Source organism: Takifugu rubripes, chromosome 4, assembly GCF_901000725.2.
Source record: "Takifugu rubripes chromosome 4, fTakRub1.2, whole genome shotgun sequence".
Taxonomy (NCBI): Eukaryota; Metazoa; Chordata; class Actinopteri; order Tetraodontiformes; family Tetraodontidae; genus Takifugu; species Takifugu rubripes.
This window is the reverse complement of record NC_042288.1, coordinates 4172648-4186809: the sequence shown is the minus strand read 5'-3', so window position 1 is coordinate 4186809 and position 14162 is coordinate 4172648. Positions and strand designations below refer to the sequence as shown.

The 14162-nt window shown below is 44.2% G+C and overlaps 1 protein-coding gene and 1 long non-coding RNA gene across 3 annotated transcripts in view; one reads left to right on the top strand and one right to left on the bottom strand.

The window, feature by feature from the left end:
- Nucleotides 1-2187: 2187 nt before the first annotated feature.
- The window catches only part of slc30a6 (solute carrier family 30 member 6), a 31337-nt gene continuing 19362 nt past the window's right edge, over nt 2188-14162 (bottom strand). For both annotated transcript variants that reach the window (XM_029834650.1, XM_011602996.2), the window contains 8 exons: nt 11711-11746; nt 9383-9477; nt 7144-7192; nt 5175-5294; nt 4990-5092; nt 4416-4463; nt 4247-4315; nt 2188-3053 (listed from right to left, as the gene is read on the bottom strand). In XM_029834650.1, the coding sequence (XP_029690510.1) occupies nt 2460-3053; nt 4247-4315; nt 4416-4463; nt 4990-5092; nt 5175-5294; nt 7144-7192; nt 9383-9477; nt 11711-11746 (1114 nt within the window). In that variant the 3' untranslated portion in view covers nt 2188-2459. The remainder of the gene's footprint in view (nt 3054-4246; nt 4316-4415; nt 4464-4989; nt 5093-5174; nt 5295-7143; nt 7193-9382; nt 9478-11710; nt 11747-14162) is intronic.
- On the top strand, nt 2961-6131 carry LOC115249480 (uncharacterized). The gene is made up of 3 exons (XR_003888156.1): nt 2961-3086; nt 5520-5678; nt 5781-6131. It is a non-coding gene; the product is annotated as an uncharacterized lncRNA (long non-coding RNA).

Sequence of the window (14162 nt, the reverse complement as noted above, 5' to 3'; positions counted from 1 at the left end):
TTACATAACATGTATCACAGATGACAATCTGCTTTACAGTAGACAGTAAAAAAGCAGGACACAAACACTCCCTCTGGTTGGTTCCATCTGAAAGGTTCAAGTCAAATGTGTGGTCTGTGATGGTTGTAGATAGTAGAACTTTTCCAGCATCTTGCTGAGGTGAACTTTCATCTGAAAGTTCCTGGTGATGGCAAGTCTGACAGAGGAGTCAGTTGAGTTAGAAACATTTCTTCTGTAATTTTTGCTACAAGAACTTTTGTAAGGAATCTTTGGAGGAACACTGAATAGTTCTAGGTGGTTTTTATTGACAGTTTGTCCATTTGGGCCCCTGAGCAGCCTAGAGTAGCATGCGGCCAAACATGGAGGTGACCCTGGCAGTGTGGAGGTCAAGCCAGAAAGCGGAGATGGAGCAGATTACAGAAGCTCTGCCCCATTTGTTTAGCAACAACATGTGAAGACAACACTAATACCGTTGCTCAACTAGAAAATGTCAGGGGACCTTTAGAGGCTTACGGCTGCTGAGCACATGTGACGCTCTGGGAGCAGAAGCTGCTAAGCTCTGAGGGCAAAGTACTTCTTTGATTGTTTGGTCAAAATCTCATCCTAAAGGCCAGAAAACACAAACATGGGCGGGATTATCGGCTGCGGCCCAAAGGAAATGAAATTCCTTCGACAAGGCACTTAAACAGCTTTTAGAAACAACCAACAGAAGCAAGCATGCATCCTGCACTTCCTGTCCTGTCAATCATCAACAGTACATTTGTGGCAATGCCATCACGGTGCAGCTCATCTATTGACGAACCAGATTCATACGTTTCATGCAGAAACCAGTAACTGACTGGGCAGGGTCTCCTGGTGCCGCTGCACATGTTAACATGTTTCCTACGCAGATGATAGTGATGCTTCAGTGGCTGGTCATCCAAAAGAGCAAAGAGGGGCAATATTCATCACTTCTACTTAATTTTAGTTCGTAAAAATGGTAGCCAACTCATTTAGAACACCCTGGTCAAAACCACAAGTTACCATCCAAGATGACGTACAGCCGGGAAAGCCATAACCGGCAATGCTGTAGTCTGGTGAACCAATCAGAAACTGGATTAATTTGTTTAATGGATAAAACTAGTCCGTGGGGTTCTGGACTGAAGCCCCATCAGGCCTCGTTAACAGTCTGAACTCTGGGAAAGTCGGTGGCTTTTCGGCCTATCATCTTCCTCTCGTTAGACTCCACGCAGCCATGGTGGGGTGCTGGCCCAGAACACAAAAGGGGAGCTGGGGCCCATTGATGGCTCTCAGAGACCAGGCGGGTCCATTAGCATCGGGGTCAGGAGTCTGCGGCCTCCTAACACGAGCTGTCGCCTCAGCTCAGCCTCAGCCCGTAGCGGCCATTATTTTCTGGGCTGCTGAGAACGCGAGGGCAGCGGACTAAAAGATAACATGATTGCAGGGGACAAAGCAATGACCATACGCTAGTAAAGCTGCTCACGTTAGTCAGACGTAGGAGCTGGAGGAGCAAGAACCCTTTTTCTTTCGAAAGAAATCAAATTTCTGATCGACACAATCCTGAAATCAGAACTAAGGGGATGGCTAGCTAGCTAAACCACATCAAATCTTCTAGAGAAGGATCAATAATGGAGGCCTCCAGATGGATAAAGATGATAGATTTCTGGTGGCTAACCATTAAAATTGGAACATTTTTAGCACAGGTCACAACCTTGAGTGGGGTCCACATGTGATGACAGTCAGGTTGTTTTTATCCCGATTCTCTCCCTCTTGACCGAGGACGGAAACACCCCATTACCTAATTTCTTAGAAGATTATCTGTTGGTCTGAGGGGTCTTAAAGAGTGAATTTGTCCCGACAATCGGCTCAAAAAATGGCCTGAAAAAGGAAGCAGCATGAAAAAAAAAAAAACAAGCAGGTTGGGAATGCCTCCAGGATGTTGTGTCTTTATTCTATTTAAAAAATAATCCCAAGACCAACATCTTCCCTCTTCTTGTATGTCCTCTTCAACATTTTCTGTTGTGTTTTCCGGTTGTTACAGTAGCATCAAAACACCCGATTTATCTCTGTGTTGGTTCATAAACTGAAAAAACCTTTTATGATTTAGGAAATCCTTATAAATAATGCTTAAACCTAACTATACATGGTTGTGGACAAGATTGATGGTCCTTGTGAAAAACAAAACAATCAAGTTTGAGAAGAGTTTAATACTTTTCACCATGAGAGTGTGTGAGTGGCCCCACAATTATATCAGAACAATAACAAATACTCTGTCTCCATGACAACTGTATAAATACAAACATTGTCATCAGATGGCCAAGTCATAGGTTAAAGGTCACATGTGCAACCTCGGGTTTCTGCTTTTCCTCCTCGTCAGCTGGGATTCAGCTGAACTCTGAAACTCATGTCTGTCGGCGCTGGTCCTGATCTGCGACTGGGTCTGGATGTGGACCAAACGATCACGGTTGGTAATGTCTTTGCTGTAATGGTATGTTGCTGGGGTTGCCTGTACTAAACTGTAAAGACACTGCTGACCCTCCAAAGGAAGTCCTGAAGTTTTCAGATGCAGGAACCCCCAGTCCTCTGTAAGCCGCACCCAGAGCCTGCATGCTGGGCCTCAGCCCGAACCCAGACTGGACCGGGCCCTGATTTAGTCCACCTGTGTAGTGAGATGGTCCGTAGGCGAGTCCCAGGCCATATGGCGGCCTGGGAAGGTGGAGTCCAGAGGTGGCAAGGACCATAGGTGCTACATTTCTTCCTGGGGTCTCAAAGGCAAACTCAGGCAGAGGACTGCTGTGTTTAGATGGTGTGGAAGTCAATGGGTCTGCCACCAGAGGCGGCAAAGAGGCAGCACCTGTGTAGCCTTCAACGGTGGTTTGGTGGGGAGCAGAAACAGGGGAGGACACAGTGCCAGTGAGGAGGGGCCGCATCCAATCGTCCTTAAATATCTGGACCGTCAGTGTGGACACCAATGGCAGCAGCCGGTTAGTGACGTGAGCCAGGACCAGCTGCTCGTTTGCATCACGGCGGATACGAACATGGGCAGACCCAGCCTGGAACAGATGAGAGGAGACAATGGAGACAATGTAGGTGAAACAGCTGAAAAATCATGCTAACAGCAAAGCTAACTTTGATTTCACACAAAATCTAATTCTAATAGTCAAGAGATTAAAATTCTTCAAGCAACAATGACCCAGTAACATAACGGATTCTCATTAGTCCACGATGAGCTCATTCCACACAGTCAGAAGTGACCTGTTTAATTATTACAAAAATCTTTAAAATGACAGAACATCATTAGTATATTTAGTGTTGATGTATGGGACAGATGTGTACCACTCCATATTCTGTGGAAGCTGGCCTAGGCAGACTAACGTCGTTGGCCACACCTAACTTATTTAACTACCATTAATGGTTGTTACTCAACAACAAACGTACATGTTTAAATTATTTGACTCCTATGAGCCGCTGCCATTTTCTGACCCCAAGCATTCGCGCCATTTTGAGATTGTTTGGATAAAATGAAGGGATCAACACCTCCGATACAGTCATGTGGAATGTGCTTGTGTACTTAGTTACATTACAGTAAGTTACGTTGTTTACTCACGGTAATTCAATTCCAGTAAATTATGTTGTTAGTTACAGTAATTTAATTATAGTGAGTTGCAATGTTTAGTTACAGTAATTTAATTACTGTAAGTTTCGCTGTTTAGTTACAGTATTTTTATCACAGTAAGTTATGTTGTTGTTTCCATTATTTCTGTCTTTGAGGATTCATTCACACACACACACACACACACACACACACACACACACACACACACACACACACACACACACAGGGCAGAAGTGCAACAGAGGGTCAAATCAGTTTGGACAGTTGCTGTTAGCAGACGGACAACAACCGTCGACTAATCGCTAACAACAGTCAGATAGAGCAACAGCAAGCAGAGGCACCAAGGAAACAAGAGACAGAACATCTCCCCCTGCAGGCAGGGACCCATCAAACATTTCTCTGGTGAGGACTTTGATAAATGGAAGGTTTTGTAAAATACTTTTGTCAACATGTTTGTGGTTCCACTTTAAAGTTCGCCTTCACCTTCAGGGCAGAACCAGGAGAGAGGAAGAACCACAAGGCCACCAGAACATTGGTGGCCACAGGCCAAACAGAAAAAGCTAAGAGAAGAACTGGTGTTGGCCTTTGACCTTTACGATTGCTGCCAAACAGTCTAACCCTGTCACATACCAGAGATCCAAAGCCGACAGTCCAGAAGTGTTCATTCCGAACCTCCAGCACTCCGTCAAGAGTGGACACCTGATCCAGAAGATGAGGGAGAATCAATCATACTTAATTGATTAAATATCTGGATTAAAGGATGATACATTTGTGGAACTGGAGTGTATGAACGTCTCACCTCCCTGAGCAGTTTGTCCAGTTGACCAATGATGTGGGGGGGTGTGGTCTGTCAACATAACGACAGGGTTAGAATCAGGTCTGAACAATTGGAATCTGGAAGGTTGTGACCCCTAAATGCAGTTCTGGCGCATCTGGTTTAATCCTACGTGTCTACAGCGGCTCTGTTACGATATGATTCCTCCGAAAAAATACACACAACTCCTATTTTTGCAAGATGGTGGCGACAAGCTCCGCATACGGGACAGGACGTCAGGTGGGAAGAGAAAACAATACACCCGGAAATTTCTCAAAACAAAAACTAGTGTTTACAGTGGTTCAGGTTCAACTGTAGAAGAAGCCACACGTTAAAATATATTTCTATGAAAAATAAACCTGACACACAATAAATAATTTGTCAATTTGACATTTGAGTCAAAATAATTAAATTAAACAAACTAGAGTTCCACAAAACAGAACCCAATAAGGGTATTTTATATTGTACGTTTGGCAGCGGACAGAGGACAGAAAAAGACACACAGCAAACCCGTCCAGACCACAATGGCAACAGTGGATTATCAATGTGAGTCTCTGACCTGCAGCAGCACTTTTCCACTGTAGATGCTCATAGGATACATGGTGCCGAAGGTCATGAGGGCGATGGCGACTGCCGAGGCCGTGTCCACAGCGTTGTAGTTACTGAAAGAACCGGAGATTGTAACCTTGGTGATCATTTATTACCCAGTGAGAGCAGAAGAAATTATCCCGATGAAGAACTTACTTGACTTCTATCAGCATGTATGTGATGCAGAGGGAGAGTGCCCCCGCCACGTTGATCAGGACAAACGGGTTCATGCGGGGCAGCAGGACGCTGCTCAGACCTGGAATGATGCCGCACAGACTGCAGGGGTACAAACCATCCATTAGCCTCATCGAGAGTCACCATCAATAACAAAGTTGCAGAGGAGGGATCATTTCTAGGAGTGATCAGATTATTAATGGATGTCTTGGTTACAGTTCTGCTGCTGCAGCTGGACGGTGGGTGGACATTTGGGTCCATCTGTCAGGCTGCGCAGTCCTCTCTAAGCTGCAGGACCCATGTGTTTATGTTTGTCTTTGGGATTAGGCCTTTAACCCGATCACAATGCCGTAATGGACTTTACGGGACCTGAACTGGATTTGATGGGATCACTGGTGTTTGGAGTCTGAGCTCTGGCCGAACTGGAGGAAGCTGCAGTTCTCTGATTTACTGGGACCACGTTAGCATCTGAAGGTTCTCCTCAAGGTTAGCCTTAATGATTCAGCAGAAGGTTCCCTGTCTCTGCTCAGGAACCTTTCACTTTCTGTCATGGAGCAATCAGGATCTCCAAGTATCCAACTACTACAGATCCTTGGATGAAGACTATAAACTGGAGACCTGGGGTGAGTGTTCATCGAAGACCCAAGTACGAGGATCCATGGAAGCATCAAAGAGCCACACACACCCGCATTATCAGTTCTCGATCAAAGACCCAGGAACAGACAGGTAATTACAAACTTCAAACCCAAACATGTGTTGATCGATCAGTTATTGATGATGGATGGGCCACTTGTTGCCTTCAATGAAACAAAAGGGTTAGGGTTATGCGGATGGAGGCGGAGCCTGTTTGCTCCATGGTGTTTGACTCTGACACACGTTGTCTTCCAGACTGTGAAACTGACAGACTGATTGAAAAACAACCTGTTGTCAGGACAACAGCAGCACTCACGACTGACAATGGACAGATTGAGCCAAGAGGAGGAAAGAAAAGTCCAGTTGTGGAAGAGATTGACTATTTCAGCTTCCCCATAATCCCCCTTGATGCATTGATATAATTTAACACGTGACCTTGCGTGTATGTGTGTTAATCCAGAAACATCAGATGGAGAGATTAAAGGACAAATACAAACATCTGAAAGATGGAACCATGTTGGAGAAGCAAGAGCAGGAACCTTTCTGTTGGTCTTGAGTGATTTAGTCTTATCTTTCATCACACAGGAGCAGAATTAGATCTGCTGAAGTGATCAATCATCTGTAATCAGTGAAAAAAAATCAGACTGAAGCAAGCGCACAAGTATCTAAATCAGGATTTAGCACACACATACACAGACACACACAAACACACAGCAGGTTACTCAGGGCGACAGCCTGGAGATCTGTGCAGCAGAGCTGAGCTGTGATTGGATGAGAGAACAGAAATGAACAGGACGTCCCAGCCTTGTTTCCTCTGTGTGTGTGTGTGTGTGTGTGTGTGTGTGTGTGTGTGTGTGTGTGTGTTCTGTATAGCATGCTCTCCTCAGCGTTGTATGTGCAGTCAGTGTGTGCACTGTGATCCAGCGTCCCAGCCTGACCTCAGCAGGGTCTGGAGGCCAACTGCGTTATATAAAATCTGCCTTCAACTTCTTTCTATTAAAATATGTCTCCTCTGTAAAAAACACGATTTACAACTGTGCTGTCATTGTCCTTGTCTTCTTCTGTCATTCCTGTTTGTGTTGCAACAGTTTCTCATGGTCACCAGAGAAACCTGGGCCTCTGTTATGGAATCCCAACCATGTGACAGCAGATGGAAGCGGAGTCTAGTTGAGGAAGGGTTTGCCTGCCCCACTCTTCTGACTGTGACATTATCTGCCAATTATTGTTCTGATCACTATTGTTCACTGACTGTCTGAGGAATCTGGGCCACACAAGTGTAACTGGGAGCAGAATGAGTAAAAAGGTGTTAAAGTCTTACCTTCGACTAAGATCGGCCACATGTTCCTGGAGCCAACTGCTGCTGGCCGCTGCAGAAAATCACACCACAGTTTTAAGGTTATTGTCATTGTTAGTACAATTTCCATTAGTGCTGTCACCAGTAACCCAACAGCAAGTCTGTAGATCAGAGGATCATTTGAAAAATAGTGCTACCTGAACTCGAGGATGAGGCTCCGCCACTTAATACATGCAGATGCTAATGGCACTAATGTCAATTTGTTGCACATAACTGAACCCAGACAGGAACATGAAACCCCACAATGATATGAATCAGGATCGAAATGAAGAGTTTTACTGCAATACCACATGCTATCAGAGTGGTGATGAACTGACCCCAGACAGCCAATGACAACTTTATCTCTTGCAAACCTCCAGCTTGTTCCTAATCAGGGGTGTAACAAGTCCTGCAGCAGATCGAGTAAGATCACACACACAGCCCCCACACAGCTTCACCCAAACTATACATTTAGCTGTGACAACTGCACCTAGTGAGGTGATGATGACCAGCAGAGAGTTCAGGAAACCGTTTATCAGGTCTGTAACTTGTGAAGATCAAAAAGTTAACTATCACTCATCAGGAAACACAGAACACTCAGGTTTCCTCTAACAACTCCTCCATCCTATCATGGTGAACAAACCGCATCACAGTGAGATGAGGACACGGCGGCGTGGCGCGGCGCCCACTCAGTGTTTAAAAAAAGATGAGCGCTCTCGCTTGACTGCGTCTCTGCGTCTTTAACTGTGGATGACATGGTGGACCCTGGAGGCTCAGTGTCGGGTCAAAGGCCTTTCACATCCCATCCGCCTCAGACCTGGGCTCTCTGTGTGCTGTTGGTGTGTATGTGCGTGCAACTGTGTGTGTGAGTGCGCGTCTCTGTGTGTATCGGGGGGGGGGGGGGGGGGGGGGGGTTGTTTTTGCTCGCAGTGTGAGTCAGTCTAAACAAACATTTCAATGGAGTGACTTATTTATGATCTGTGTGGATGACATTAGTGGGGGGGGGGGGGGGGGGGGGGAAGAGTGTGTTAGCATGTGCCTGCCCCTCTGGCACACTACATTACCACTGTCTGGAACATGGTTGCATAATGTACTTTTAGTCTAGCTGTGTGTGTATGTGTGTGTTAGTGATATTGTGTTTGTGCGTACTTTCCTCTTCCCATTCCAAAATGTCAGATGTTAAGTGATGTTGAGACTGCTGCAGACAGCTGACACACAGACACACACAGAGACAGACACACACACATTTGACCTCATTCAAGACTTTTCAGCATGAATCAGTCAGAGAAGAACCACTTTTGTCCACATAATGTTCCTGTAGATAAAAATAGAACTACTTCTGTGATTTATGTTCTGCTGATTAAAATCACTAAAGAAATTCTGCAGTTGGAATTATTAAAAACAAAGATCTTGAGATCTTTATGTTTTCAATAATTCTGTTAATGCTTCTTCTGCTCTCTCAGTTTTGCTCAATTTGCTGCATTATTCCATCGTTGAATTGTGTCTTTCTGGACATTTTATTGGGAATTCCAGGACAAAGGGAGACAGACAGACGTGGACAGCTGCGAGAGAAACTAATCTTCCTCACAGGTTATCATATGAAGGTCCACAAGGCTCCAGTTTGGAACCTTGACAAATGAGTTTATCAAAGATCTGACAGGTGACCTCGTTGGAGGAAGACAACGGGAAGGTTGAGGGACAACTGAAGATCAGTTGTAAAACCATCCAGGTCAACATGATTCACGCGGCTTTATAGATGGTCCATCCAGTCAGTAAGCGAGAGCACGTGCTCCTGACCAGCTCTGGTTAGGCCCACACAAACTTTGTGTGCTGAAGGTTGGCAGCATATCTGACAGGTGTGCCGCAGGAAAATCCAGTTTATATGTTGCATGACAACACACATGAGATGTCCCACCAATGCAAACACACCAAAAGAAATCTTCTGAAATTAATTTGCAAAGCTGTGTTGTCATAGTTTGAGATGCACCAACTGTTTGGTTTTAGAACTTATTGATTTGGAGTAATTAATTGGGGACCAAGCCCTAAGCCTTCCCTGTGCTTCTCATTTATTAAGCAACGACTGTTTTTCAATAATCTCCTAAAATATAACAAAGACAAATTGTTGCTGTTCCCCAGTGAGTTGGGAGGATTTATCAATCCCACAGTCAGCAGCAAAAACATCAGTCCAGGATGAGCATCCAGTGATACAAGGTGCCGAATTTACCTTCAGACACGTAGGAGAAGGGTTTGTTCCGGACAGACAGCAGCGTCAACAGGTGGAAGAAGAGCGCCACGAAGGTTCCCACCAGCAGACGACCCCTGCAGAAAGAACCACACATCTGACATCACGGTAACAGGCTAGCAACTGACCTCAGGGCTAATTATTTAATCTCCAGAAATACCCCAATATCAGCATTTTAACCAGATAAAAATTATATTTCTTATAGTTAAATCGTTTTTATTCATAAAAAGCAAAAAAAAAAAAAAAATTATAGATTAATCTTATCGCAACAATGAGGAACCATCTGCTGACCTCTCCCGTTCCCAGCACTTTTTAAAGTATACTGGAGAAACTGTTTTGTTCCAGTAAACTTACCCCCCCCACACACACCCCAAAGGGATAATTTGCCCATGGAAGCACCTGGAATAAATCCAAATTGCCTTTGGACCAAGATCAGGATGATAGCCACACAAATCTGAAGTTGGTGTCACCCAAATTCCACAAAAACACTAGACACTAACTTTAAAAGTCCCCCCTCAGCTACTAAGCAGCCCCTCATCCGCATCACAACAAACCAGGGAGAGACAGAGTGGTTCTGACATCAGATTCTGTTGAGCAGACCACCAACAACCCCATTGGTAGCATGCCTGCTCAACCGTCCTCCACCCACCATTAACAGCCGTCACACATCACTAACTCATCACAGGGAGAAAACAGGTGCTGCATAACATCAACGGCAGGAGGGCTTCTGGTCCGGCTGGAGTCTCAGGCTAAACTCTGAGTGCATGTGCACGCAGTTAGCAGCTGTCTTCACTCAGTACCTTTACATGCCCAGTTTAATCCACCTATGCTCATAAAGGGACTCTTGTGTCTTATCTGAATATGTTCCTTGTTCCAGTTTATACGCAATGGAGAAAGTGGGATAAGTAAGGGGAACCTGTCCTCCTAAACACTAGGGTACGATATGCATCTTTACAGCCCCTTTATGGTTGATGTGTTACAGCCCACAATAACCAAGTGTAGTTAGGGGGCAGAGCAGCATCTCTAAAAACAGGATGATGACTAATGCTACGGCTTCCTTACTGACTGTGCAGTTCTCTTTTGCCAGCATGAGGTGGTAGCTCATGAGCAACACGAGTTGTCTAGTTGAACTCTAATTATGGATGGAGAAAACCCAGCTCCAATCCCATTATCTGGGTGACTCAGACGGATACGGAGCATCGGTATCAGTCGGGCGAACATGCTCAAGAGCACTCCAGTTGCGGTCAGCTTGAGGCTGTCATAGGTTGTTGTAACGTATCATGTTAACATAGTGACTGACACCGAGCTCAACACCCGTGAGAATGCCGTTCAGTCACTTCAAAATACCAGTGAAATGTACCACATATGCAGACCACAGAGAACAGCTCATGGTCCACACACTCATTAGTCCACTCACAACCCAGTTATCTGGGGTGGTGGTCTGGCAACAATCAGACCACTCTGGGCTGATACTAGTCGAGCTGCAATGTCCACGTGCACTGATGTAAGGGAACTTCCACAGGAATACGGTTTGCATGTAAACACACTGACATGGAAACATGGCGGTCTGATGCTCAGGGAACCTGACATGGGGGGAGTACCCCCTCTGACATTGGGGGAGGGAGAGAGAATTGGTAAAGACAGACTTTTCTTTCTGCAGATGCTCAGAAAGACTTGCGGGCCCCTACAGACAGACTGAAACGGCTTCTTCTCCAGGCCTGTGAGGCCCTGCTGGAACCAAGGAGCAAGACTAACAAAATATCCTACTTGCACTTTACTGACAGTTATTGGGCACTTTTCTGTTCTTTACTTATTTATTTTTTATTTGATTATTTAATGGAACCAAAGATATCACCTCACCACCGTCCAAAACATCTCACACACACACTACAAATCAGTCAAAGTTAGTTCAGGTTTGTTCCTGAAACAATGAAAATGAAAATATTAGATATGAACATGTCAGGAGGGGGGTTCCTCCAACAGACATCCTGTTACCTCCACCAATTTACCTGGTTCCCAGCAAGTATGTGCGTGTGTTTGTATCTGTGTGTGGATGTGTGTGTGTGTTCGTGCATGTGCTTGCATGTGTGATTAATGCAGCACCATTTCATAAATCATTAAAACTGCCAGAGTAATGAAGTGTTAATTAACTATTAAAGTCAAATGTGAGCTTTGTTCTTTACCTGCTGACAGAATCAGTTGTTTGCTCCTCCCCTAGTAATGATGTTGATGCATTTCATTCACTCACGCTCTGTCAGACTGTGACAACAACAATCAGACGCGCTCGTGTGTGTATGTGTGTGTACTTACGTATGGACCTCAGGCTGCTCCATGAAGCGTTCCACGCTGACAAACAGAAACAATGTCAATGACACTAGTCAGGTGGGATTACCGAGTGTGTGTGTGTGAGCATGTGTGAGAGAGAGAGAGAGAAAATTAAAGAGGACAAGGAGCCTACAGAAGCCCCTTTCCCACAAGCTAAAAAGCCCTTTTAAACCTGTGTATCATCAGCATTTGATGACAGTATTGTGATGGGTATGGTATGGACCCCAGTGCAGTACACAACAGGCAAAGAACTGCTGATCAGTTAACAGGTTTATTAACTGCAATCTGGCAAACAACGGACAGTTCGAGAGCGGGGCAGTGGACTTGGTCGAGGCAGGCAAAAAGTCAGTAACCGGGAGGCAGGCAGAATCAGGCAAACAATTCAGAGGGAGACTGGCTGAGCTCGTGGTCAAAACAGAAGACAGGGTTAATTTACCGGGGGTCAGGCAGAACAGGCAGAACAGGCAGAACAGGCAGAACAGGCAGAACAGGCAGGGTCGATTCCGGGAAGACAGGCAGGTAAACGCTGGAAGGTCATGCATAGCAGAGACAATCTGGCACCGAGTGAGTGTGAGGCTGGAGAATGTATACTGGTAGGTGAACTGATTGATGAGTGAGGGCAGGTGTGTGATCAGTGACTGAGAGCAGGTGTGTGATCAGTGACTGAGAGCAGGTGTGTGATCAGAGGGTGTGGTGTGAGCAGGGGAGTGGAAAAGAACTGAGTCCATGGGCTGGAGCAGAGTGTGACAAGTATGAACATTAAAATATCAGCATTTAGACCGCTTCACCCTATAATTGACCTGGCTTTTATGGGTTCGGCACACCATGACCCGGGTACTTCAGCTGATATTGGGCTCTAATCATAACCCCTAACCCCTGCTCCCTTAATCACAACACAGCACAACACACACGAAGAGTCTGTCCCTTCACCCAACCACAATCACATGATCCCACCTGATCTAGCAAAAACAAAGATGAAACATGACAGCAAGTGGCAAACACAGTTGAAACAACCAGCCCAATTATCTTTATGTGTGTTCCTCACTTTAGGGAGGAAATATGGCCGGAACTGAACAGAAAACAGGACTTCTTGTGGATTCAGAATGTCTCATCTGGTTTTTCTCCAAGAGACAATGTTCGACATCATGATGTCCGTGATCTAATGATCTCACGTAAATATCCAATGATGATCTAATGATCTAATGTAGAGATCTTATGATCTACTGATGATCTAATGTTCTCATGTAGAGATGTAATGTTGATCTAAGGATTGCATGTAGAGATCTAATGATAATCTAATGATCTCAGGTAGAGATCTAGTAAAGATCGAATGATCTCATGTGGAGATCTAATGATGATCTAATGATCATATGAAGACATCTAATGACCTCAGGTAGAGATCTAGTAAAGATCTAATGATCTCATGTGGAGATCTAATGATGATCTAATGATCATATGTAAACATCTAATGACCTCATGTAGAGATCTAATGATTATCTAATGATCTCGTGTAGAGATGAAATGTTGATCTAAGGATTGCATGTAGAGATCCAATGATAATCTAATGATCTCATGTAGACATTTAATGATCTTGCGTAGACATCTAGTGATAATTTATTGCAGTCATTCTTAACCATAGGGTAGGCATCATGATCTAATTATCTCACATTGAGATCTAATGATGTAATGATCTCACATAGAGATCTAATGATCTCAAATACAGATCAAATGGTCTCAGGTAGAGATCTATGGGTGATCTAATGATCACCTATTTTATGTAGAAATCTAATGATCTCATGTAGAGATCTAATTATCTTGTGTAGACATGTAATGTTCGAATAATTTAATGCAGTCATTCTCAACCATGGAGCTGCCATCGTGATCTAATGATCACACAGAGATCTAATGAAGATCTAATTATTTATTAATAATCTAATGATCTCATTTAGAGATCTAATGATCTCATTATCTCACAGTTCTAATGATGATCTAATGATCTTTTGTAGAGATCTAATGATCTCATATAGAAATCCAATGATGATCAAATGTAAAGATCTAATGATCTCATGTAGAGATCAAATGATGATCTAATGTTGAGATTTAATGATCGAATGATCTCATATAGAGATCTAATGATGACCTAATGATCCCATGTAGAGATCTAATGATGACCCAATGATCTAATGATGATCCAATCATCTAATGGTGAGCCACTGATCTAATGATGAGCCAATGATTTAATGATGATCTAATGATGTCACATGGAGATCTAATGATCTAAGGATGATCGGATGATTAATAATCTCTAAGTGCTCTAATGAGTGCGGCGGAAACACTCAAGCAAAACTACAAGAAGGGAGCAAAATGGGTTATCTCTTGAAGCTGTATGACCTCAAGATCCTCACAGTGTAGAAAGGGAAAGATTTCAATACTCATG